The sequence below is a fragment of the Macaca fascicularis genome, chromosome 4, assembly GCF_037993035.2.
Source record: "Macaca fascicularis isolate 582-1 chromosome 4, T2T-MFA8v1.1".
Lineage (NCBI taxonomy): Eukaryota > Metazoa > Chordata > Mammalia > Primates > Cercopithecidae > Macaca > Macaca fascicularis.
In genome coordinates this window covers 96127531-96152733 of record NC_088378.1, presented here as the reverse complement: position 1 = coordinate 96152733, position 25203 = coordinate 96127531, and the positions used below count along the sequence as shown (strand labels likewise).

Genomic DNA, 25203 nt, shown 5'->3' with positions numbered 1-25203 from the left:
AGAATGTTTCATTCTATAGTCAGCTTCAGTTATATCAAATAAAGATTAGAATTTTTTCTCACCATCAGGACATGAATTAGTTGACCAGTGTAAGAATTCCAAACTTTCAGAGTCATGTTATTAACTGCAGTTATAACTGTATTGTCATGTCGATCCCAAGCTACCATAGTAACCTTCATTTTTGTGATTTTATCTTCTATTCCTTGAAGGTTTTGGCTGAAAGCGAGGAAGTATTTTACACTGACTATTAAAATACTGACACAACAAAAACCAAAACATATAATCTATAATTTGTATTTATATTCACTAACATAATAACTGTCACTTAACAGTAACTGAGAAGTTTGAATCAACATGGAATGAGGGTAAAAATCTCTGCACCAAGTCAGGAAATCCATGATTTCCAGAATTCTAGCACTTCGAAGCCATTAGTAACAGATGATCTTGCATAAATATCACTGCTATAACACTATCTAGATCCAGGAATTCTGTGCCATGCTGCTCACTCTCCACCTTTTACTGTTGCTGTCATCCCCTGCTGACTGTTCTGCTTTCCCATCCGAGATGACTACACACAAATACAAGTGGAGAAAAACATTAAAAGCAAAATAACAGTTACAACACGCAGTATAATTTATCTTGGCTGAAGAAACCATTGGACATAAAATATTGTCCCTCTGTGACAAATGAAACATAATATGTTCTAGTTTCTGAAAAAAATATTTAGAGTTAAAACTATTATTACACTACTTTTATCATCCCCTTAAAAAAATTAATTCAGTAAATGTCCTCAAATATGCCAATGAATCATTTCATAAAAATCTACACTGCTCATCTCCAATTGTACCTCTAGTTATTGCAGAAAAGTAGTAATTTTAACATGACATATAATTTAATAGGCTGAGAGTCACCAACCTGCACTATAATATACTTTAAATCATCAATATCTACAGAATATTTCAAATTTGACCTCTTACCCTGCTGGACGAGTAGCCATATCCAACAAAATGCTCTTCCATTCTCTTCGTTTAAATTGCCAAATACGTGCTGTCCCATCACGGCTCCCACTTACAAACCTATATTAAAAGGAATCAATCCCCCAAAGAGAAATCATACATGCTTTACCAAAATGCACTTTTTCCTGAGATCTCATTTAAAAAGATAGCATTCATCTTTACTTATGCAGCATTCTAGTAACTTCTGAAACTTTATGGGCTTTTTAGAATTTTATATGCAAACGTTCCAATTTTCATGGCTAGGTCACAAAAATAACATTTGCCAAAGTGATTCAAGGTCACTATGTACTACCCTAGAAATAAAATCGACATTTTCCAAGGAAAAAACAACGATTTTCTTCTCAATATTAAAGAATCTGACTTATTCTACTCAAGGTATTAGAAGTAGCTTTATTTCCTTTTATAACAAGAACATGGGAAAATTTATACATCATCAATAAACAGGTCTGCCTCAAATATTATACTGTGACATATTTTCAATCTATACCAAAAGCTTCTCTACATTTTGAAACATATATGGAATATACAGGGTAATTTAAAAAGCAGTTATTACTAAAAGTGTCCAAGGATACTAACATTATTACAAATAAGATAAAGACTTGTGCCTATGCACATGAAGGCTTTATTCACTTTTAAGTATAACTGGTCAAGATCTTTATTTTAGGTAGGTGATCATTTCCTATACAACTTCAAATAAAATCTGATGACTAAAATTGTCTTTATTTCATAATTTTAAAATTAGAATTAAATTAGACAAATATTTTACCTGTTACTAGTGTTGGAAAACTGGATACTGTCAACTTTGTCCTATATATAAACAAATAAAAAAGTGGGTGCTGAATATAAACTCTTAGACTCACATAAATTATACTCATCTAATTCTTTTCACCAGTACTTACAGTATGAAACTCCAATTCTGATATTTTCTCTGGCTGACCTGATCCAAAAAAATAAACCCGAATAATATGATCTGTGCTTCCCGTCGCCAGAAACATTCCACCTATGAAGAATAACAGCAATTATTTAGAAGTAAAACATAACTTCAAAATCTCTGAAAATTAGAAAATAAAATGTAAGCAAAATTACAATATATACTGAATTAATATTTTACTCCAAAACCATTCACATTTATCCTAAATATATAACACATCTAACTGGAATTTAAGAAAGAAGTTTATGAATATATCTTTGACTAGAATGAATTTTTCAATATTTCCAGAAGCTTTGCTCAAAAAACAATTTCACTAAGTGATTATATAACCATACCATGTTAAAATTATCTGTCATCTTCACTAGAAAATATTTCTCTTGCAATTCCGCTGAAATTTTTCTCTTGTCTTATTTCCCATGTGTCAAAATCTTACCAAACTTTCAAGGTCAACTCCCTCAGTAACTTTTCTTTACAAAGTTTGCAATCAAAGGAGGCTGGTCTCTTTAGAACTCCCCTAGGACTTTGTTTTGTAGCATATTCATTCTATCTTGCATTACAGTTACTTGTATGTGCACTGTACTCAAGAGTAATACTCTTCCACAGTATTGAAAATAATACTTGTATATAATAAAATATTTAAGTACTTTTGCTAAATGATCTACCCACTAACTCCTTAAAAACATCAAATTGTCTTTGAAAAAGGAGTAAAAATTCAGAGTATTCTGGATGCATGTATGATGCCTATATTTGTGTGATTACTACACGGAACACTGAATCCATGGCAGTGGCACTGGACATCTAGAAATTAGAAAATGAACATGTTTGGGATATTAGTATGGCAAAAACAGACTCACTTCACCAGTTTGCTATCCCTTATCTCAGGTAATACTCCTATCCACAATTATAAAATAAGCAGAAAAAGTAAAACTGAAAATAAAGGTAGGAGGAACAGGTATTAGACACAATTTGGATCTAATCATGTTTCATTTAATTTTCTTGTCAATTTACTACAAATAACCAGGTTTTTTTTTAATAACTTGTTTAAAAACACCCTAACATCCATTCAAAATGCTGCTGCATAAACACAAATCTGAATTGGAATCTTAGCACTGCTATACAATCATTTTTTAAAGTGCAAATAAGAACAATATGCAGCGAATGAACTGATAAAGATGTACAAATATGAATCAAATGTATTTTACCTAACTATAGAATACCTTCAAAATCCATGAAAACATAAACCTGATTTAAAATACTGTTCTTACAATGAAACAAGTATTTAAACATTCATTCTTTAACAGGGTCGATTTTGAAACTATTTATTCTCTCCTACTAGAACATTATAGTCTTCTTAAAGAAAAACATTAGTCATGTGATTCTATAAACTAAACTCTTACATAACTGAAATACTTCTAAGCTAGTTTATATGATTCTTGGTTACTCACTAGCTCTGGCATATGTATAAGAACATGATTTATAATACAACAGTAAATATTTTCCTAAATATTATGCGCTCCACTAGAAGGTTTCTAAATGAACAACTTTAAGTGGAAAATTAGAATGGGGGAAACTTACCAGCACTAAAAGAAGAACAGATCATTTGAACTCCAGGCCGAGGGCGCTCTGTAAATTTTGCAGGTCTTGGGCTGTAATATAAAAAATAAACAATTAAAAAAATCCTAAAGGAACCAGTAGCACCAGAAATAATCTGTTTCAAAAAATAATCCCAGAAGGGCAAAATTAAGTAAGAAGCAACAGATGGCTCCCTTCCTAAAAACAACTTAGAAATCATTATGTGTCATAAATCAGCAGATCTTGTAGAAATTCGAGATACAGATTTTGTAGGACCTCCTGATTATACAACAATACGTACATGGAACAATCCCAAAGTCACTGTCATACCAGACATGCAGTTACTAGTTACACTTACTTCTAATCAAATTTAACATGTTCTCAGTTTTTCATACAGAATAGCAACGTACAAACATGTAAGGAATAAAGCTATTCGCAAACATGAATACAGTAGCAAAATAGGTGCTGTCTGTGCCTTATGTATATCATCAATAACTAAACTTTTTAAGTATTTTACATTTTTAATTAAATTTCTCCCTTCTTTGACCTACTAATGTGATAAAACATGTCCTTTAGGACCCCAAAAAGTAGGAATATTACATTTATCCTAGTGAAAATCTGAAGATGTGACTCTTACATCAACTATAATGAATACTCATTCAAAATAGCAGTCTACAGAAAATAAGTTACACTCAACTGTATTTATATAAATTACATAACTGTACTACAGATTACATTTTATATCAGTACTACTGATATTAAATGTTTAATGTTACAGCCAACCAATTAGAGAAAATGAAGATTTTTATCATACTACCAGCTCTAATACATTTAACAATGTGTATGTAATGTTCCAATATACTGATTATATTTGAAGCCCTACTTACTGTTCATTTTGGCATAGTTCTTCTACACTATTTGAGGAAATGCAAAAATAATTAGAGCCTTAAGCCTATATAACTTTCAGAATCTACAACAAATTTAGCAGTTTTAGTTTTGTGATCATTTACTGGAAAAAAGTATATACATGAAACATTTCTGAGCTATAGGTTGGTGCAAAAATAACTGCAATTTTTGTCATGTTTAAAAAAGTTTTTTACCATGAAAATAATGGCAAAAACTGCAATTATTTTTGTACCAATCTAATATATATTCTGAGCAATGAGAATTACCTTTTTTTACTGACACAGAATGCAACAAAATGTTAAGAATTTAAAAAGTAAGTTTGTAAATAGTTTTACATTAGTATTTACAACAAATTCTATTAATATTCACAGGCTCTAACAGCTGAGCAAAACAAATATCATTTAGAGAGACAGATATTAGAACATTCTTAAAACCTAAACGTTTATTCAGAGCAAAATTAATTGTAATTTAAGTAAATTAATCTGAATTATGAAGGCAACTAAATACATTGCTTTCATTACTATCTTAAGGATTGTAGCTCTAGATTTTTGCTAATTTTTGGTACATCTGCTCACATAAGCTCCAAGCAACCATTTACCTGAAACTCATTACAAAAATATGCAAATAGTCTTAGAGATTACCATTTTTTTAAAAGATTTTTATTTTAGAAAGGAAATCAGTATATCGAAGAGATATCTGCACTCCCATGTTTGCTGTAACACTGTTCACAATAGAGAAGATTTGTGTTTTTTTTGTTTTGTTAGGTAGAGTCTCAGTCTGTAGCTCAGGCTGGAGTGCAGTGGCGCAATCTCAGCTCGTTGCAACCTCTGCCTCCCGGGTTCAAACGATTCTCCTGCCTCAACTTAAAATTTTTTAAGTTAAATTACAGCCAAATGACAACAGCAATGAAATTATATTTTAAAATATTAAATTAGTGTGACAATGTAAGTAATTATGTGTTTAATTTGTTTACTTGTTTAGGTTTAAAGCTAATCAGTAATGTTAGTTTAATGGAAAATATGCACACATAGACGCTTTGGAACCCGATGGACCACCATTTGAGTCTTTGTCATTGTTAATGTTACTTATTTTTAGATACTTTTTTTAGACACTTCTCTTTACACACTGGTGAATTATTTTGATTAACCAATAAATTTAATAAAGCACTACAAGTTACTTTGTTATTGGAGACAGAGTCTCATTCTGTCACCCAGGACCAAGTGCAGAGACACTATCTCAACTCACTACAACCTCTGCCTCCCAGGTTCAAGTGATTCTCATGCCTCAGCCTCTCAAGTAGCTAGGATTACAGGTATGCACCACCATGCCTGGCTAATTCTTATATTTTCAGTAGAGACAGGAGTTTTACCATGTTGGCCAGGCTGGTCTCAAACTCCTGACCTCAGGTCATCTGCCCGCCTTGGCCTCCCAAAGTGCTGGGATTACAGGCATAAGCCAACACTCCCAGCCACAAGAGTGAAGATTTGGAGCAACCACAGGGTCCAACAACAGATGAATGGATAAAGAAAATGTGGTACTTACACACAATGGGGTACTATTCAGCCATAAAAAAGAATGAAATCCTATCATTTGTAACAACACAGATGGAACTGAAGGTTATTATGCTAAGTGAAATAAGGCAGGCACAGAAAGACAAACATCACATGTTCTCACTTATTTTTGGGATCTACAAATTAAAACAGTTGAATTCATGAGATAGTAGAGGATGGCTATTATAGGCTGGGAAAGGTAGTGGGAGGAAGGGGAGGACGGTGGGGATGGTTAATGAGTACAAAACTAATAGAATGAATGAATAAGGCCTAGTATTTGATAGCACAGCAGGTGACTATAATCAACAATAGTTATACATTTTTAAATGACTAAAGGAGTATAATTGGATAGTCTGTAAAACAAAGGATAAATGCTTGAAGGGATGGATACCCTCTTTAACACCATGTGATTATTATGCATTGCATGTCTGTATCAAAAGATCTCATGTACCCCATAAATATATACACCTATGTACCCACAAAAACTAAAATTGAAAAATAAAGATTTTATATTTTTAAAGAGAAAAAACAAGTGGGTACCCATAATTTGTTTTTAGATGCATTATTTGAGGAAACATTTTTTAAAAGGGCCTTGGGCCGAGTTCAGTTTCTAGGTCTATCACTTATCAAGTGTGTGACCTTAGGCCAAGTTATCATTTCTGTACCTCAGTCTCCTCATCTGTAAAACAGGGGTAATTAACAGAACCTATCTCAGAGTTGCTGGGAGAATTAAATAAGTGTGATTCATGTAAAGTGCTTAGTACAGTGTCCAATATGCTCAATAAATATTAGTATTTTTATTAGGTTCAACAAGTTCTAGCCAATCCTTCAATGACTAACTGCCATTTAGTTTGGCACAGTGGTTAAAAGGGGTTTCTCATATTATACCTCTAGTAGTATTTAAATCCTGGCTCCAGTACCACCTGCTAACAATGTAACCTGCTGTGCCCCAGTTTTTTCCCTTATTTGCCCCAGAGATAATAACTGTACCTTTCTCAAAGGGTTATTTATAGGGATTGAGATAACAAATATGAAATGCTTAGTACTAGCTTGGCAGACTAAGTGCCTAATAATCACCAATAAAAATTCGTAATTATCATATTATACGCCTATTTTAGGATTCCTAGTCTCTTTACACCTAAGTCTAAATATACTTGGACAGCTTCCTCCTACCCAGAGACCTCTGGGGCTAGCTTATGGTTCAATTAGCCACTTCAACTACCCATTTAAGAAACAGCATCTTTACTGGAGAGTTGGTAATATACACATACAAGTGAACGTATAAAGATATTTGAGTTCCCAAAGTTGAACTGATTCATTCAACTAATGCAGATGCTGGGTTTCTAAAGTCATTTCCCCCAGCAGATTATACAAAAGCATTATAGCTAAATACAGTTTTTGCCTTTATTAATTAAATCCTATGTGACATAAACACAGTAGAAATCTATATCCTGTCAAATTTTTGGCAGTTTTCAACTATGTGTAAATACATAAAGAGAATAGGTGTTTCAAGGCTTATATCTAAAGAGCAATGGATTGTTCTTATTTTTATATTTTTAATGAGACAGGATCTTGGCCCTGTCGCCAAGGCTACAGTATAGTGGTGTGATCACAGCTCATTTCAGCCTCCAACTCCTGGACTCAAGCAAGCCTCTCACCTCAGTCCCCTGAGTAGCTGGGACTGTAAGTGTGCACCACCATGTCTGGTGTTTGTTGTTGCTGTTTTTTGTTTGTTTGTTTGAATTTTTGTAGAGACAAGATCTTGCTCTGTTACTTAGGCTGGTCTCAAAGTTCTGAACTCAAGTGATCCTCCTTCCTTGACCTTCCAAAGTCCTGGAATTACAGGTATGAGCCACCGTGCCCAGCCACATTACTCATTCTTACGCCTGAACTCTGAATTTAAAAATTTTAAGGGACAATTTTAATACCAAGTAGGAAAGAATATTACTTATAAATAACCAGAAAAAACTTCAAAGTCCAAAAATAAAAAAAATTGCTAAGCTGTATACAACAGCTCTATGGAACACAATGCAAGCTATTAAAATAAATGTAAATATCTATGGTAAAATATTAAGAAAAAAACAAAATTATATATATTTTCCTAATTGTATCTATATAAAAACATTCATGGAGAAAAAATACTGTATTAGGGTAGTGGTTTATATGTGATTCTACATAAAGGTTCTGAAAAAAATCACTTATATGGAAAAGCTCACTTCTCAAGCATCCAGAAACATGAAATGTTATTGTACTTAGCAATATAATCCTCAAGAAGCATAAATAAGGTGTGAGCTTAATTCTGTAAAACATTTTCTGTTCCTATCCCAATTTGAACATTGCTAATCACTTTTTCTTCTCTAAAATAAGATAGAAAGAGAGAAAGGTATCCCAATCAGGTCCACAAGGAGGTTAAAAATATATGCAAGAAAACAACAATTAACAATTAACTATTGCTATTGTCCATATATATCAGTAAAATATTTCATCTTTTATCTATCGATAAAGACTTTAAATACGAGGGATGCAACTGAAGTGAAGTCAACTTGCTTTGTCCAAAGAACCATGTTTTAAATCACAATCTTTTTTCAAACGAAGTAGTTTTATTATGTTACTTGAGCTACCATGGCCCCCAAGCTGCCATAAAAACCACTCTACATGAATGTTCATACACATGAAATTAAAGAAGCAGGCATTGCATTACAATCATCTAAACGCTACTGTTTTTAAAATAATAAAGGCATGCATATTTTATTAAATAACTTGGGTTGGCAATTTATACACAGAAGTCAGAGATAATTATTGAGATATACTTTCTAATCTGAATGACTTTCTACCTCGAGTGTCAGAAATGGCCATTTCAACACTGTGAAATCAACTGAATACACTACTTCCTTGTTCAAAGACTACCCATGGAGCAAATACACTATTTGCTCTCCCCACTACATCCACTTAAAAGATATGGTATAGAGGCCAGGCACGGTGGCTCACGAAACCCCATCTCTACTAAAAATACAAAAAACTTAGCCGGGCGTGGTGGCGGGCGCCTGTAGTCCCACCTACTTGGGAGGCTAAGGCAGGAGAATGGTGTGAACCCGGGAGGCGGAGCTTGCAGTGGGCTGAGACACAGAGTGAGACTCCACCTCAAAAATAAATAAATAAACAAACAAATAAACAAAAGATATGGTATAGAAAGTATCAAAGGGCAGAAAAGTGCTCTAGGCCTGGCCTTGCCAATTTTTAAGCATTGTTTTAACTATGGGAAAGTCTTTCAACCTTTTCAGTGCCCTTAATCAAAAGATAATACTATCCAACCAACTTGTTTTGATAAACCAAAGTATTAACATGGGAGACTGCACAAACGCAAAATGCTATTATGGGGAGGGAGGAGAATACATCTATCTACCTTGATGCAGTTTAGTGAAACCTCAATGATTCTGTCTCCCTTTGTTTTCCTAGATCTAAAATAAAATCTCAAGTTTATAGATTCAGTAGCATCAATTATTAAAATTATTTTAAAGAACAGCATTAGCAATTCTTAAGATCATGTTCTCAGCATCAAAAGCAGCTATTAAAATATGCAGCACATAGAAAGGAGTGGTAATAAAATAGGTAAATTCTGAAGGAAAGAGCTATGATTAGGATAAAGAGAAAAAAAAATGTGAACATGAGAAAACTTTATTTGAAACATAGAAAAAGAGGGAGGTATAAAAACAAAACAGGTTAGTAAACAGCCAAAAGAGGATTTCTATTATTTACTCAAGGAGAAAAAGTAAATGCATTCCCATTGTCGACTACTTCATACTTTCGCAATTCCACTCATTAAATTAAACATATTTATTCTATGAAATAAAATAGAAACTGACTTTATTTTAAGGGTTCCAGCATCCCAGAGCCAAAAACAAATAGTGCCATCTGCCCCAGTAGAAGATAGATATCTCTTTGAGCCACTGCACAATGGTGAGAACTGAAAAGACAATCACAGAAAAAATATCTTTACAAGAGTGTCATAGTCCAAATAAAATCTACTTTTTGCCATTCAAATAGCAACTAACAGTAACAGTTAGAAAATGGCAAGAATTTACCAAGGTTATGTTATTTAAAGTACATATATTTATAAAGAAAGCAGTCTTCATTTTAGTTGGCCTTATATACTGGATTATAAAAGTGATTATAAAAGTAACTTCTTAAAATTTAATAACCAAAAGCGACTTCATTAAATTTACTCTACATTATAACAACAACAAAAAAAATGTATAGGGATTAAGACAATTACCTGTAGTGATGTAATAGATGCACTATGGCCCTGAAGAACAGCCAAAGGTGCACAGGTTCGAAGACACCAGACTCGGATCATTTTATCACAACTTCCAGCTGCTATCATGGTATTCTCATAGTTTACAGCCATGTCTGATATTTCAGCAGCATGTCCTCTTAAGGTAGCTAATAACCTCCCATCATCTGTTGCCCATATTTTCACAAGACAGTCATCAGAACCCTTAAAGTAAGAACGGATATTAATAGAATTAACCCTATATATTTTAATTCAAAATCTTAACACTAATAAATGGTATCTGTTATATCCACTTCTGAACAAGTATATTTTTAAATACCAAAAAGTGTTAAATATTTGTGTTAGGAATCTTCCTCTACACAAAGCTCTTTATTAAATTAAATCACTGAAAAAGAGCACTTGTGTACTCACCAGCAAATAAGAGAAGTAGAATACTGATGATAATTAATATTTACCTTTGGTTCCCTATCTACTATCAAAGTACCCTCAATGTGGATTTCTGTAAAAGAATTTGAAATTCTGAAGTAAAAAAAAAAAAAAAATTATAGTTGCAAAACAAATGCAAGATACAATGGTGACTAATATTATCTACTTTGTTTTGTAATACAAAACTAAAAGTAAGCTTGTTTGGGGCTTTTTCTCTCAGGAAGCTAGGAGTTTCCTATCACTGATCTTCAGCTGAAAACATGACATCATCTATCAGAAAAAAAATTAACCTTATCTGTATGAAGTCAATAAAAATACATAAATTACTTATTTATTCTGCCATAGTAGTATAAGTCCAGAAAGAAATTGTAAAGGATATGGAGTTTCCTATGAATACCTATATTGACAAATGAACATTCCGATTTTATATAGCCAAAATAGAGATAGAACATTGAGACTTTATTTTTTATTATAAAAATTTTAAATATATAAGAAAGTAGAAAGAATAGCGTCATTAATCACCATATATCTACTTCCCAGATTCAAAACTTAATTTTTTGCCACATTTTCTAGTCTTTAACACAAGGTTAAAAGAGAAAACACACACTCTTGCAAAATTACTGAGTATTTTACAGGATACAGTTTTACTAAGGGTTCATGTTAGAATGCTTAACGACCTTCCAATCTAATTCTTAAAGAAACACCTTCATATCTGACATTAGAAAGAACTCAAAAGGACCTACAGAGGCATATAATTCAGACAACTTTCTGCATCATACTGACAATAAATATAACATATAAATGTTTCCAAACACTGTATCAACAGAATATGTTAAATGCTGTATCTTAAATCAGACTTAAATCAGCCAATGCTACCTAAAACACCCCCCAATTAACTATAAAACCAGTTCTTCTGACTGAGTTCTTCATCTACTAAATAAGGAGGCTAAATTGAATTGTCTTTAAAGTTCCCTATACCGCTAAAATTAAGTGATTCATGCATTCATTTATCCCTTTGCCTTGTGATTATGTGACAATCACTAAAGATATAAGAATGAGATATAAAGACACAATATTCTTGTCCTTGTGAAGCAAGACAGAAGAATGTAAATGTAATAATTATATATTATATAGGACATATAAACACTTACATGTCCTAAGTGTTTAACCACTGTTAATCAGCAAAGATTCAAACAAGGAAACAGTCTACTTTTCCTGAGAAGATGGAGAGGTACGGTGTGGAAAGGAACCCAGAAGCGGTGATGCTTGAATAGAGTCTCACGCAAGAAGAGGCAATGTAATGTAGTGGCTTAGAGGACAGCCTCCAGGGTCAAATGTATGACTTTGGACATGTTACATATACTTCTTGTGCCTCAGATTTCTCATCTATGCCTACCTCATAGGATTGTCACAAAACTAAATGAGAGTGAAGAGATAAGACAGTGTCTGACACATGGTTACAGCTTTATCTTCTAACACTACCTTTGCTGCTGACAGTATTCATATTCTTATTACTTTAAAAAGAGCATTCCATAATGCGACTATAAACTATGGTCAAAAGCATGAAAATGTGAAACAATGTGAGTAGTTCATAGAATTGCAAGCAGCCTGCAAGGTTATTTACAGTGTGAGGTGAAGGCATACGGATGAAAAAGTAAGAAAAATTTGTGAAAGGCCTTTTACGGCTTACTAAGAAAAGTTGTGTGTAATGAGGGTCACTGAAGATATCAAACAGGTGAGTATCCGTCATATTTGTGTTTTCTAAAAATCATCCTGGCATCAGTGTGAATTAGGCTAGAAAGTAGGAGACCAGTTGAAAGTTGTTAAAAGAGCATGGTCAGGAGAGAATGAGTGGTAACACAAATTATTATAGCAAAAAAGAATAATCAAAGACATGATTATAACAGCTGTTCGGGGAATAAAAGGGATAAGGAGCATATCACTGATTATCTGTTGGAAGTGAAGGAAGAGCTGCAGCAGACTATGACTCCCAGAAAGCTGGTCTATACCACCACCTGGCACATGGGAAACACATTAGGGATGTGCTGAGTAAAAAAATGCTTTAGGGCACTCATTCAAATTAAATTCTCTAAATTTCACAAACTGAATCAATGTGTTCACTACATTTGATTATCTTCCCAAAACTGAAGCAATATTTGGTTCTCAACTGCATTCAGTACAGAAAGAATTTTAAGTACACTACAGTAGGTAGACTATATAACAAAAGTAAAATCATGACATCATGTTATCTTCAAATACCGATACAATTCATATCATTCTTATGAATCTTTGAATGTGTTTTACATTCCACTATAAAGGTGCTTCACGTATTTTTCGTGTTAACAAATAAAAACACCAGTCTTGACCAAAATGTCAGTTTTAATAAAAGGAACAATGGCAATCTGTGACCTAAAATTAACCTCCAGTGACTTTCATCAATTAAAATGTAACAAGAAGTCCCACTATATTCCTACTGGGTTTATCATTTAGTTATCTTACCAATTTAGTATTGCTTGATTAAATTTGCTCTTTTTAGACAAGTGCTGAAACAAATAAAAATGCATATTCTTCCCTCTGAGTGTGTATTATCTCAATTAACCTTTCTTTTCTTCCATCAAATTGCCAGAGAGAAATTTTTGATCATCCTTTCACAAAAATCTCTCTCCATTATCCTCTTCCAGGACCCACAGAAGTTTGCTGCCCCTACCCCTAATTCCACCCCCCAGGACTGCTGGAAGATTTTCAAACAGAATTCTCAGCATTCTTAAGCAATTTCTATCTTATGTATCATCACTTGTGATTACTAATTCACCTTTATGGAAATTTGAAACAAAAGATAATCTGAGCACAAATTCAATAAAGCTCTCTTAAGATGACTATACAATATACAAGTACTCAAAAATAATTGACTAAAAGAACTGCAGAGGAAAAATTAAATGTATTGGGAAAAAATGTTTAAAGTACTATAAATATGTTTTATTTTATTATTTATACACTTCTTTGTTTAGTTTGAGACAGTCTTACTCTGTTACCCTGGCTGGAGTACAGTGGCATGATCATGGCTCACTGTAACCTCCACCTCCCAGGTTCAAGTGGTTCTCATGCCTCAGCCTTCTGAGTAGCTGGGATTACAGATGTGCACTACTACACCCAGTTAATTTCTGTATCTTTACTAGAGATGGGGTTTCGCCCTGGTGACCAGGCTGGTCTCGAACTCCTGGCCTCAAGTAATCCACCCACCTTGGCCTCCCAAAGGGCTGGGATTACAGGCTATAAATGTGTTTTAAGTAAATGAGGAAGAATGAATTAAAAATTGATAAATATCATTATTTTTAAAAAGACCAAAACGTCTAACATAATTTGAACGATACACTCTCTCTTCCATAAGCCTACCTCTAGTTCCACAAATGTCACTAAGATCAACAAGCCAAAAAGTAAGATATTATAGTCTTTCAGCCAAAGAAAAATAAAATGTTAAAGCCAAGTTACGGATATTAAAAACAACAGTATGTAAACGGTGAAAAGGGGCCATGATATAAGATACACCTCTTCTAAGGTGTATGAAGGAAAAAGAAGTAGCGAGAGATCATGTAACCTCAGCAAAAACAAAACAAAAAAAATCAGACGATTAAAAGTGAGCGGGAGAGAATAGAATGAACTAAAAAAGTGAAGAAAGTTTGGAAATGCAGTGAAATAAAAGCAGTAAGAAAGCTGGAAAAATTCTGCAAGCAACAATTAAAGATCTGCTAAATTGAAACAGTATGATGTTAGAAATACCTCAACTGACATAGTTTTTTTTCAGCAAAGCTCCAATACCCAGGGGAAAACAAAGTAGTCATTTCTTTTCAGTAACATCTCAATGCTGCTGGGGATTGCTGCTCGGGCTGGGAATTGGCAAATTAAGAAAACTTAAAAGTCCAAAGTATAAGTGAAAATAAGTGATTAAGCTGGAAATGTTTTACCTAAGAATGGCAATTGAGTTTTAAATGCCTGTTTAAGAGTTTGTATTTAACCTGCTCAGGTAGTCACTAGGCAATTTGTTAGCAGGCAAGACATGGTCACTATAGTATTTTAGCCAGATCCTGCTAGTGTCTATGTAAGTAATAGATCTGAAGCTACAAGAAGAGGTTTAGATTAGCGATAAGAGATCTGGGTGTTATCAGTTTATACCACAGTAGTCAAAACAATGATAGCAGACGAGATTGTCAAGAGAGACCACTTAGTGTAGATTTTTATCTGAAAAACTATGAACAGGTTTTAAGAAATCCATGGGGTGGGCACAAAATTTAAAATTCTTTTTTATAATTCATTTTAAAATCAAATTATTAAGCTAGTGTTTAATCACAAAGATAAGAGAGTAGTAAATCACTTGTTTCATTTTTCTTGTTTTTTTTTTTTTTTTGAGACGAAGTCTTGCTCTGTCGCCCAGGCTGGAATACTGTAGTGCAATCTCACCTCACTGCAACCTCTGTATCCCAGGTTCAAGAGATTCTCCTGCTTCAGCCTCCCGAATAGCTGGAATTACAGGTGCCCGCCACCACAACCAGCTAATTTTTATATTTTTAGTAGAAACAGGGTTTTGCCATGTTGGTCAGGCTGGTCTCAAACTTCTGACCTCAAGTGATCTGTCTGTCTCAGCCTCCCAAATTGCTGGGATTATAGTCATGAGCCACCACACCCAGCCTCATTTTTCAATAATGTAAAATGGTCATAATTACTGTGAAAGAGTGCTCATTAATATTATCATTTGTTTATATCAAACTTAGCATAAGCTGGAAAAATCTCAAGAAAATCTGTATAGCCTTTAGCTTATTTAAATCCCAAAACAATGAGACACCAAATTTACAGGTTTTTTTTTTTTTAAGTCAAGACAATCTTGTCATCAAAGGATGAAGCCAAGGAAGCTAAAAGAATACATCTCTATACTTGAAAAAAAGGATGAGTTTGTGTCCTTTGTAGGGACATGGATGCAGCTGGAAACCATCATTCTTAGCAAACTATCACAAGAACAGAAAACCAAACACCGCATGTTCTCACTCATAGGTGGGAACTGAACAATGAGATCACTTGGACTCGGGAAGGGGAACATCACACACTGGGGCCTATCATGGGGAGGCGGGAGGGGGGAGGGATTGCCTTGGGAGTTATACCTGATGTAAATGACCAGTTGATGGGTGCTGACGAGTTGATGGGTGCAGCACAGCAACATGGCACAAGTATACATATGTAACAAACCTGCACGTTATGCACATGCACCCTAGAACTTAAAGTATAATAATTAAAAAAAAAAATGATGTGAGATTAAATGAGATAATGCATGAAAGCTTAGCAGAGTTCTGCTTTATAATAAGTACTCAATAAATACTGTGTTTTTTTAATTTTGTGTTTGAAACCCAATAAATATTCATCAAGTAAAAAAAAAAAAAAGAAAACACAACAGCATAGATATTATTTATGAGAACGTGTGTTGAGAAAGGGTGGGAATTAAACAAAATTTACATTTTTCCAATCCTAAGAATTTGGCTTCAAGTACTCTAAAAATTAGCTTAGCCTACTGCCACACCTGAAAAAACCACACATATTATGATAAAGAAATGTGCCTAAAAAACAGTCAACATGCTTCTGCACTTTAGGACGAAGGAAGAAAACAGCATCAGACATTTATTCTGTAACCACTGTTATTTCTTCCAGTACTTTTACAGTATGGAGGTAATGGTACCTATCACTTTTCCCTTCAGCATGCAGCTGCATTTCTTACTATAAGCAATTAGTATTTTTTTCTGTATATCCAAAAACAGTTCTGATTTTGTAAATACCTTTAAAAACTTCAACATTCTTCAAAATAAAAAGTTTGAGAGGCAAGACTCAAATAAAAACAAATATAGTCGTACCTCCTAGATACTGCAGGCTCAGTTCCAGACCACCGCAATTAAGCAAGTATTCCAACAAAGCAAATCACACAAATTTTTTGGTTTCCAAGAGTTGTAAGAGTTACATTTACATTATGCTGCAGTGTATTAAGTGTGCAATGTCATTATGTCTTAAAAAAGGGGCACACATTAATTTAAAAATACTTTATTGCTAAAAAATGCTAATTAACTGAAACTTCAGCGAGTAGTAATATTTTTGCTGGTGGAGGGCTTTGCCTTGATGTTGACAGCTGTTGGCTGATCAAGGTGGAGTTGCTGAAGGTTGGGGAAGCTGTGACAACTTCTTAAAATAAGACAACAATGAAGTCTGCTGCATCCATTGGACTCTTCCTTTCACAAGAGATTTCTCTGCAGCATGGAATGCTATCTGACAGCATTTTACCCACAGTAGAACTTATTTCAAAATTGGACTCAGCCCTCTCAAATCAAGCCACTGGTTTACCAACTGAGTTCATGTAATATTCCACATCCTTTGTTTTCATTTCAACAGTGTTCACAGCATCTTGACCAGGAGTAAATTCCATCCTAAGAAACTACTTTCTTTGCTCATCCATAAGCAGTAACTCCTCCCCCATTTAAGTTTAATCATGAGATTGCAGCAATTCAGTCAGACCTTTAGGCTCCAATACTAATTTTAGTTCTCTAGCTATTGCAGTTACTTCCTCTACTCAAGTCTTGAACCTCTCAAAGTCATCCACGGGGGATGCAATCAACTTCTTCCAAACTCCTGTTAATGCTGACATTTTTACCTCCTCCCAAGAATCACGAATGTTCTTAATGGCATCTAGAATGGCGATAATAATTGATTCTCAATTACAGGTGAAACAGGAGGTTTTTGATGTACTTTGCCCAGATCCATCAAATGAATTACTATCCGTGACAGCTACAGCCACATGAAATGTATTTCTTAAATAAGACTTGAAAATCAGAATTACTCCTTGATCCACAGGCTGCAAAATAAATGTATTGTCAGTAAGCATAAAAACAACTCTAATCACCTTGTACATTTCCATCAGAGTTCTTGGGTGATCAGGCATCTTGTTAATGATCAGTAACATCTAGAAAGGAATCTTTTTTTTTTTTTTTCTGAGCAGTAGGTATCAACAGTGGGCTTAAAATATTCAGTAAACCATATAAAAAGATATGCTGTCATTCAGGCTTTGTTGTTCCCTTTACAGAGCACAAGCAAAGCAGATTTAGAATAATTCTTATGGCCCTAGAATTTACAAAATAGTAAATGGACACTGGTTTTAACTTCAAGTCACTAGCTGCATTAGCCTGGAACAAAAGAGTCAGCCTGCTTTTTGAAGCTTTGAAGCCAGACATTGACTTCTCTCTAATTATGAAAGTCCAGATGACATATTTTTCCAATATACAGCTGTTTCACCTGTAATTGAGAATCTATTGTTTAGTGGAGCAACTTCCTTCAATGATCTTATCTAGATCTTTTGGATAATTTGTGGCAACTACTTCATCAGCACTTGCTGCTTCACCTTGCACTTTTATGTTACGGAGACAGCTTCTTTCCTTAAACCTCATGAGCCAACCTCTACTAGCTCCAACTTTTCTTCTGTAGCTTCCTCATCTCTCAGCCTTCACAGAATTAGTTAGGGTCTTGCTCTGTATTAGCCTTTGGCTTAAAAGAGTATTGTGGCTAGTTTTGATCTCCTATACAGGCCACTTAAACTTTCTCTCTATCAACAATGAGCTCTTTTTAACTTCCTCATGATTTGTGTGCTCGCTGGAGTAGCACATTTAATTTCCTTCAAGAACTTTTCTTTTACATTCCACAACTTGGGCTAACTCTTTGAACATGCATTCCTCACTTGCCTTAATCTTTTCTAGCTTTTCTAGCTTTTCTAGCTTTTGAATTAAAGTGAGAGACCTGAGACTCTTCCTCTCGCTTGAACACTAAGAGGCCATTGTAGGGTTATTAATTGGATTAATTTCAACAGGTAGGCCCAAGGAGAGAAAAATGGGGAAGGGCCAGTTGCTGGAGCAATCAGAACACATGCAACATTCATTGATTTTAAGTTCACCATCTTATAAGGGCACAGTTCATGGCACCCTAAGAGACTTACAATAGGAACATCAGAGATCACTGATCACCATAACAGTTATAATAATAATGAAAAAGCTTGAAATATTGTGAGAAGTACCGAAATGTGAAAGAGACAAGACTTGAGCATATGTTGTTAGAAAAACAGTGCTGACAGACTTGCTTTACTCAGGGTTATCACAAACATACAATTTGTAAAAAATAAAGTATTTGCAAAATGCAATAAAGAAAGGGACAATGAAACAGGGTATGTCTGTATTGGCATTTTTCATAAAGCCTAGGCAATGTCTAGTAACACATTTGACTTTAATGTTCTCATGAAGAAAAGTTCCACAGGTCTTTGTGACGTGGTTTTCTACTGTTATGCACTTTGGTATCAAAATTCTCCTCAAAATCCAGAAAAAAATGGCCTACGTACTGCCATGAAAACTTCAAACAACTTCAGACAGAGGGCCATGAATCATTTCAATTCGATGCAGAAACCAAACAGCACCTAAAGTCCATGCCCCCAAATTTTAATAATTTAATGAGTTTCCAGAGGTTAAGCTTCAAAAGGCCTAATTGTACTACTTATTTATTTAAAGAAAAGCTAAGTTTCAGAACAACTTCATAGAGCTCTTTTTGATATGGCTTATTTACAGATACTCTGACTATATAAATGAACTACAGGCCTTTCTATGCAAGGCCAAGAAGTCAATTTAGGCCCAGATGTTGCAAAACTATGAGGCAGACAATTAGGACAATTCTGTTCAGTAATAAAGTCATTTGCAGGAAGCAGCATAAATGACAAGGAATGGTTGAATTTTCTCTAAGTGAAATCATGCCCCAAAGAGTTAAAGAAATCAATGACTAACATTGATTAACTGAATGACTAACATTCTTGAGTGTGCAGGATGGCAACTAAGAAACAACTTGTCCAAACACTGAAACTCCCTCTACTTAAGAGATAGAAGAACTGGCTGAAATCAGCTGGAACCAAGATGGCCAATGGAATCTACACAGAACCAGCTTGCTGACATCAGAGCCTGACTATCTACCACTTTTCATACTAACTACCCTAGAATTTGCTCATGTGACCCATGAGGTAGCAAGATGAGATAACTGTGCATATCCAAGGACATTCCAGACCTCCCCTTTCCTTCCACAAACACCTACTAATCTCAGAATTCACCCCTACTGAACCTCTAATAAAAATACTGCCTTGAAACCAGCATGAGAAGACAGATTTGAGCTTGACCCCTGAGTCTTCTTGGGAGTTGACTTTCAATATAAAGCTTTTCTTTTCTCAAAAACCCAGCGTCATAGTATTTTGGCTTCTAGCACACTGGGCAGCAAGCCCCCTTTGCTCAGTAACACAAGCAGAAAACCGTATACATTGGGAAACAGTTTACTTCTGGTTCAGATAACCTGAGAAATCTTAAAATCAAAATATTCACCTGTGTACCTAAAAGAGAGGCATCAATCATACAAAGATTACTACTTTGACATGAAAATAAAAGAAATTATGTGATTTTTAAACTAAAAATATCTTAGAGAATTTGGCATTCCTTGAAAATCTACTGTTATCTGGCAGAGTCAACAAGGAGAATTTTAATTTCTCTTGAGGCTACTTTACAGCTTTATGAGTCAGAGATCTCATCTCTTATTGCCATTAGAATAAGCAGCAGAAATGAATGCCAAAAATGTCTATATTGTCATATTTACTACAATTTCATTTACCTATTCAAGCTAAAAAGTAACCTGCTTTTCTAGTAAAACTAAAAATTGCGTACAATTTAAATTTAGTTCAATTCTTTTCTAGGTCATTTATTTTTTTTCTTACCAATGTATCAGACCTGTGTTTCATTTCTCTTACAAATCAGCCTAGACCTCAGGGTCAAACATTTCAACACATGCCTTATTTCATTCTTGACCCTTATTCATCTATACCACCAATGACCAATCTGGCACCAATCTAACCATCACTTGCTCTGATACTGCTATCAGGATGCCAAGGAGCATTACGGTAAGGAATATAAGCATACTAATTCCACAACACTACAAATTCATGAATCTCCTATTTACTTGGTAGGCTAAGCATAATCAGCAATCATTTTTTCTGTCTCTTTTCAATACTCTTCTATTGCCAAGCTTTATCACTAATTTCTAGAATCCAGTTCCATTTCATAATCAAGACTCTCATCAGATAGAATATTTCATATTGAAAAGTAGAACCTGTTAATTGCAGACCTAATAACTACCTTTCTAAAAAGTCCACACTGCAATTTTATACATCCCACCTCCTTAAAAATCATTACATATCAATAATCTCCTCTCGTATCTTCAAATTTGCTATCTTAGGAGTTTCGTCCTCTCAACTCAGTTTTCCTACACTTTGTTGTCCTCTGAATTACCATACTCTGCCTCTTTTCCATTATTAAACACGCTAAATGCTCACTATTGCTTCTATATCACCTCCTATGCACTTAAAATAACTGTGAATTTCAAACGTACAAAAGTTTCAAGAACAGTACAAATGTTTCCCATATCTCCATCACCACTTTTCTTCCCTCCCTCTCTCCATATAACATACACACATAACTCTATCACCATTAATCTTTATTCTGAACCATTTAAAAGCAAGGCTGCTGACTTGATACCCTATTACCTCTAAATATCACAGTGTGTATTTTTCTAAAACATATTTCCCTACGTAAGTTGGGAAATCAATACTAATAACACTACCAATAACAATACTGGTAACAACCAAACCTACAGGCCCCATTCAAATTTTGTCAACAATGCTCTCTTTTCCTTTTTGGTCCACAAATCCATATACATTATATTTAATTGGCATGTCTCATCAGGCTCCTTCAATTTGGAATACTTTCTCAAGCTTTCTCTTTCATGTCCTCAGCAGGTTATAAAGAATACAGGCCTTACAATCTGCAGGATGACCCAAAACCTAGGTCTGTCAATGTTTCTTCATGACCAGAGCCAGGTCATATTATCTTTTGCAGTAATTCCACAAACAAGAAGCTGTGTTTTTCTCAGTGCACCACTTCAGAGAACACGCAATGTCAACGCATCCCAGAGCTAGTGAAGTTAACATGGTTACATTAGTATTTCCAAGGTTTTTCTCCTGTAAATTTGCAATGTTTGCTCTTTAACTGATTAGCATCTTTTGGGGACATATTGCAAGATCTTCAAACTAAGATCTTCTACTAGTCTCTACCCGCTAATTAAAAAAAAAAAAAAAAAAAATCAGCCACATGAATGAATACTTTGGAGAAGGGAATCCCAGGCAACGTCCTAATGTAAGACTTTAAGTCACAAATGGGCTTCGCAAGTCTAAAGTACAAGGGATCAGTGTACCTGAAGTACAGTAGCAGAGAGGAACTTATCTTACAGATATTTGTATCTATTTCCCCTATCATATGGTAAATGTTTTGCAAGAATGGACATTAGTCATTTTTATATCTCAAATTGCTTGATTCATTCATCATTTGTCGTATGCCTCCTGTATACATCAGATACTCTGCAAGGCACAACAGATCTAAAAAATAACAATAACAAAGACAAAGACAAAGCTCACAACTTAATAGGAAAACAGAAATCTGTCATTGGAATGTAATAGGAAAATACAATGTAATAGAAGCACAAAGTTAAGTGGCAGTACTCCACATTCAGAAGACAGACTATCATATCTTTTTTTTTTTTTTTTTGAGACGGAGTCTCGCTCTGTCGCCCAGGCTGGAGTGCAGTGGCCGGATCTCAGCTTACTGCAGGCTCCGCCTCCCTGGGTTCACACCATTCTCCCACCTCAGCATCCCGAGTAGCTGGGACTACAGGTGTCTGCCACCTCGCCCGGCTAGTTTTTTGTATTTTTTAGTAGAGACGGGGTTTCACCGGGTTAGCCAGGATGGTCTCGATCTCCTGATCTCGTAATCCACCCATCTCAGCCTCCCGAAGTGCTGGGATTACAGGCTTGAGCCACCGCCCCACCCACCCTAGGGCTCCATTTTTGAGACCTCATCTCCTAAAGCCCTCACCTCTTAATACTACCACATTGGGGATTAGGTTTCAACACAATAATTTTGAGGTGACAGAAACATTCAGACCATAGCAGTCATCAATTACCTTGACAAACCCAAAGGATGTTTTAGAGTACTAATCTCACTTTAGGTTTCTGCCTTTCATGAAATTATCATCTCCTGGCTTCTAAGATATCACACTTTTTTTTTTTTTTCCCTAGCCTCTCAGGCAGCTTCGCGGTCTCAATTACTGACTCTTCTTTTATCTGCTTTAAAAGCTGAAGTTTCAGCCTTCTCATGTTAGATACATACGAGATAATGTATTCCATTTTCCAAGCTGAATGATTCCTAAGCTAAATCTTCTAACCTAAATCTCTGAGTTCCCACTGCCTACTGGGCATTTCTATTTGGCTTTCCACATAGATATCTCCAAGTCAACATGTTTCACCTTCACAAACTTCTCCCCTTAAATTCCTACCACAGTAAATTACAGGACTTTCTAAATCACAGAAGTTAAAAATATGTCATCCTATACTCTTCCATCTCTCTCCCAACATACAAATCAATCTCTCGAGTCTTACAAATCCTATTTTTAATCTGTCAATTCCATCCCACTGTGACTGTTTAATCCCTGACTTCTTTTATAGATCACTGCCAGAATCTTTTTGCCAATTTCTCTGTATATAGAGTTAGTTTGAATCCATCTTCTACAATAATGCCAAAGGGTTCAATGAAAAGAGAAATTCTACTCACTCTTCTAACCAAATCAATCATTAGCTCTCCACTGCCTTCAGAAAAGAAATCCACTATTTAGCAGGTCACAAAAGTATCTTGATTTTGTACCACACCAATATCTCTAGCTCTTTATGATGAGCCATATTTATTCTATGCCATATCCATTAATACACAATTGCATGTTACATTCTCCCCAAGTCTGTAAATGCCTTTCCCTAAGTGTGCAATATCCAATTCAACTCCTAAATTTACCAAGCTGTTACTACTCTAGTCAATTTCCCTTACCATCTCCTACTACAAGGTTGGATTAGATACCTATCTCCTATGCTATCTCAGCACCTCGTATACCTCCTGTCAAGGTTTTATCACATTATATCAATATTGTTTCTTTACCATCCTTGAACTCTCGAAGAACAAATACTACTTTCAATTCTATATCCCAACGGCTTAGAACAGTAGCTGGTTCATAAAACTCTGAAGTTCATTAAAGGAATGCATAAACTCATTTTCTTTATTATACAATATTAATTAGAATCAGAGAGACATTTTATGTTTCTGAAAAGGGGGGAAAACTCTGCTTTTTATAAGGTGTTCCATGTACTTTTGAGTGCCTTAGTTGTGAAAATTCATTAACTCTGCTTTTCTCTGGTAAATGTTACTTAAGGAAATGATTTTAAAACCAAGTAAAAAAACATTAAAAGGCTAAGAGAGAATTAGGGAACAAAATCTGACTTGGCAATTATGCTATTTCCCTCCTTGGGTTTTTCTCATTAATATAATTGGGAAAGCACCCATTCTTAAAATACTATAGTACAAAATAATGATACATTTTCCTAATACAGAATATCAATTATCAATTACAATGATTTCCTTTTTAATTCTTGTATACTATTTATAAATAAGATTTTATTTGGATAAAAAATCAAAGATAAAATTTACTAAAATCTGTAAGTAGCAGCAGGGAAAATCTAATGACTGCTTACTGTGTATTTTGTTCAGTACTAATTATATGCATTAATTCACGTAATCCCACAAAAATCCTATGTGGTTGGTTCTATTATTATCTACTCCCCTCTCTCTTTAGGAGATGAGAAAACTGGAGATTAAAGAGGTGACGTAATCTGTCAGTTTCACTAGCAGAAGTTGTAAAGCTGTGACTAAAAGCTCTGATGTCAAAGTTGATGCTTTTAACCACAGTACTCTATGCCTCCAGCTGTCCTGTTCAGAAAGGACTCAAGAGAATTAATCCCTTGGAAAAAGTTTTCAAATATATATATACAAATATCTTAGAAATAAATCTGCAAGGTCTTAAAATACCAATTATATAAAAAGGAAATATTGATTGGTCCATTACCAAATTGTTATCTCCAAAAATAGTAACAGTATGTTCTCTCACAGGAGTGTTTCACTGGTCAATCATGATCTACTATCTTAAAGGCTGATTCTATGTATTTCCAAGACTGATTTCCAAAGGACTAGTGTCTAGTGTGTGCCTAGTGAAATGAAAAAAACACTCAGTGCCCATTTTATTAAAGAATAATATGAATAGTGGACATATGTGTAACCTACCACCACTTGAAGTGAAAATAATAAAAATACAAGAATTTTTTTAAAACACAGTGCCCTCATATCTTTGTATCTCTTATTATAAGGTAACATTCTGAAATCTGCAACTACAAATCACCAGTAAAAAATTACAAATGAGACTGAATTTGGCACAATTAACAAATTCTATCACATTCTTAAAAAATAAACATCTTTAGACTTTTGGTAA

General features: G+C 34.5%; 1 protein-coding gene across 7 annotated transcripts in view; it reads right to left on the bottom strand.

Annotated features, from left to right (window-relative positions):
• PHIP (PHIP subunit of CUL4-Ring ligase complex) overlaps positions 1-25203 on the bottom strand; it is a 131574-nt gene that overhangs the window by 69104 nt on the left and 37267 nt on the right. For 6 of the 7 annotated variants that reach the window (XM_074037596.1, XM_074037597.1, XM_045390258.3 and 3 more), the window contains 7 exons: positions 10249-10470; positions 9839-9939; positions 3523-3593; positions 1916-2016; positions 1783-1823; positions 978-1076; positions 63-216 (listed from right to left, as the gene is read on the bottom strand). In XM_074037596.1, the coding sequence (XP_073893697.1) occupies positions 63-216; positions 978-1076; positions 1783-1823; positions 1916-2016; positions 3523-3593; positions 9839-9939; positions 10249-10470 (789 nt within the window). Of the gene's footprint in view, positions 1-62; positions 217-977; positions 1077-1782; positions 1824-1915; positions 2017-3522; positions 3594-9838; positions 9940-10248; positions 10471-25203 lie in introns of those variants that run through there. The other variant, XM_074037600.1, reaches the window with a different exon arrangement.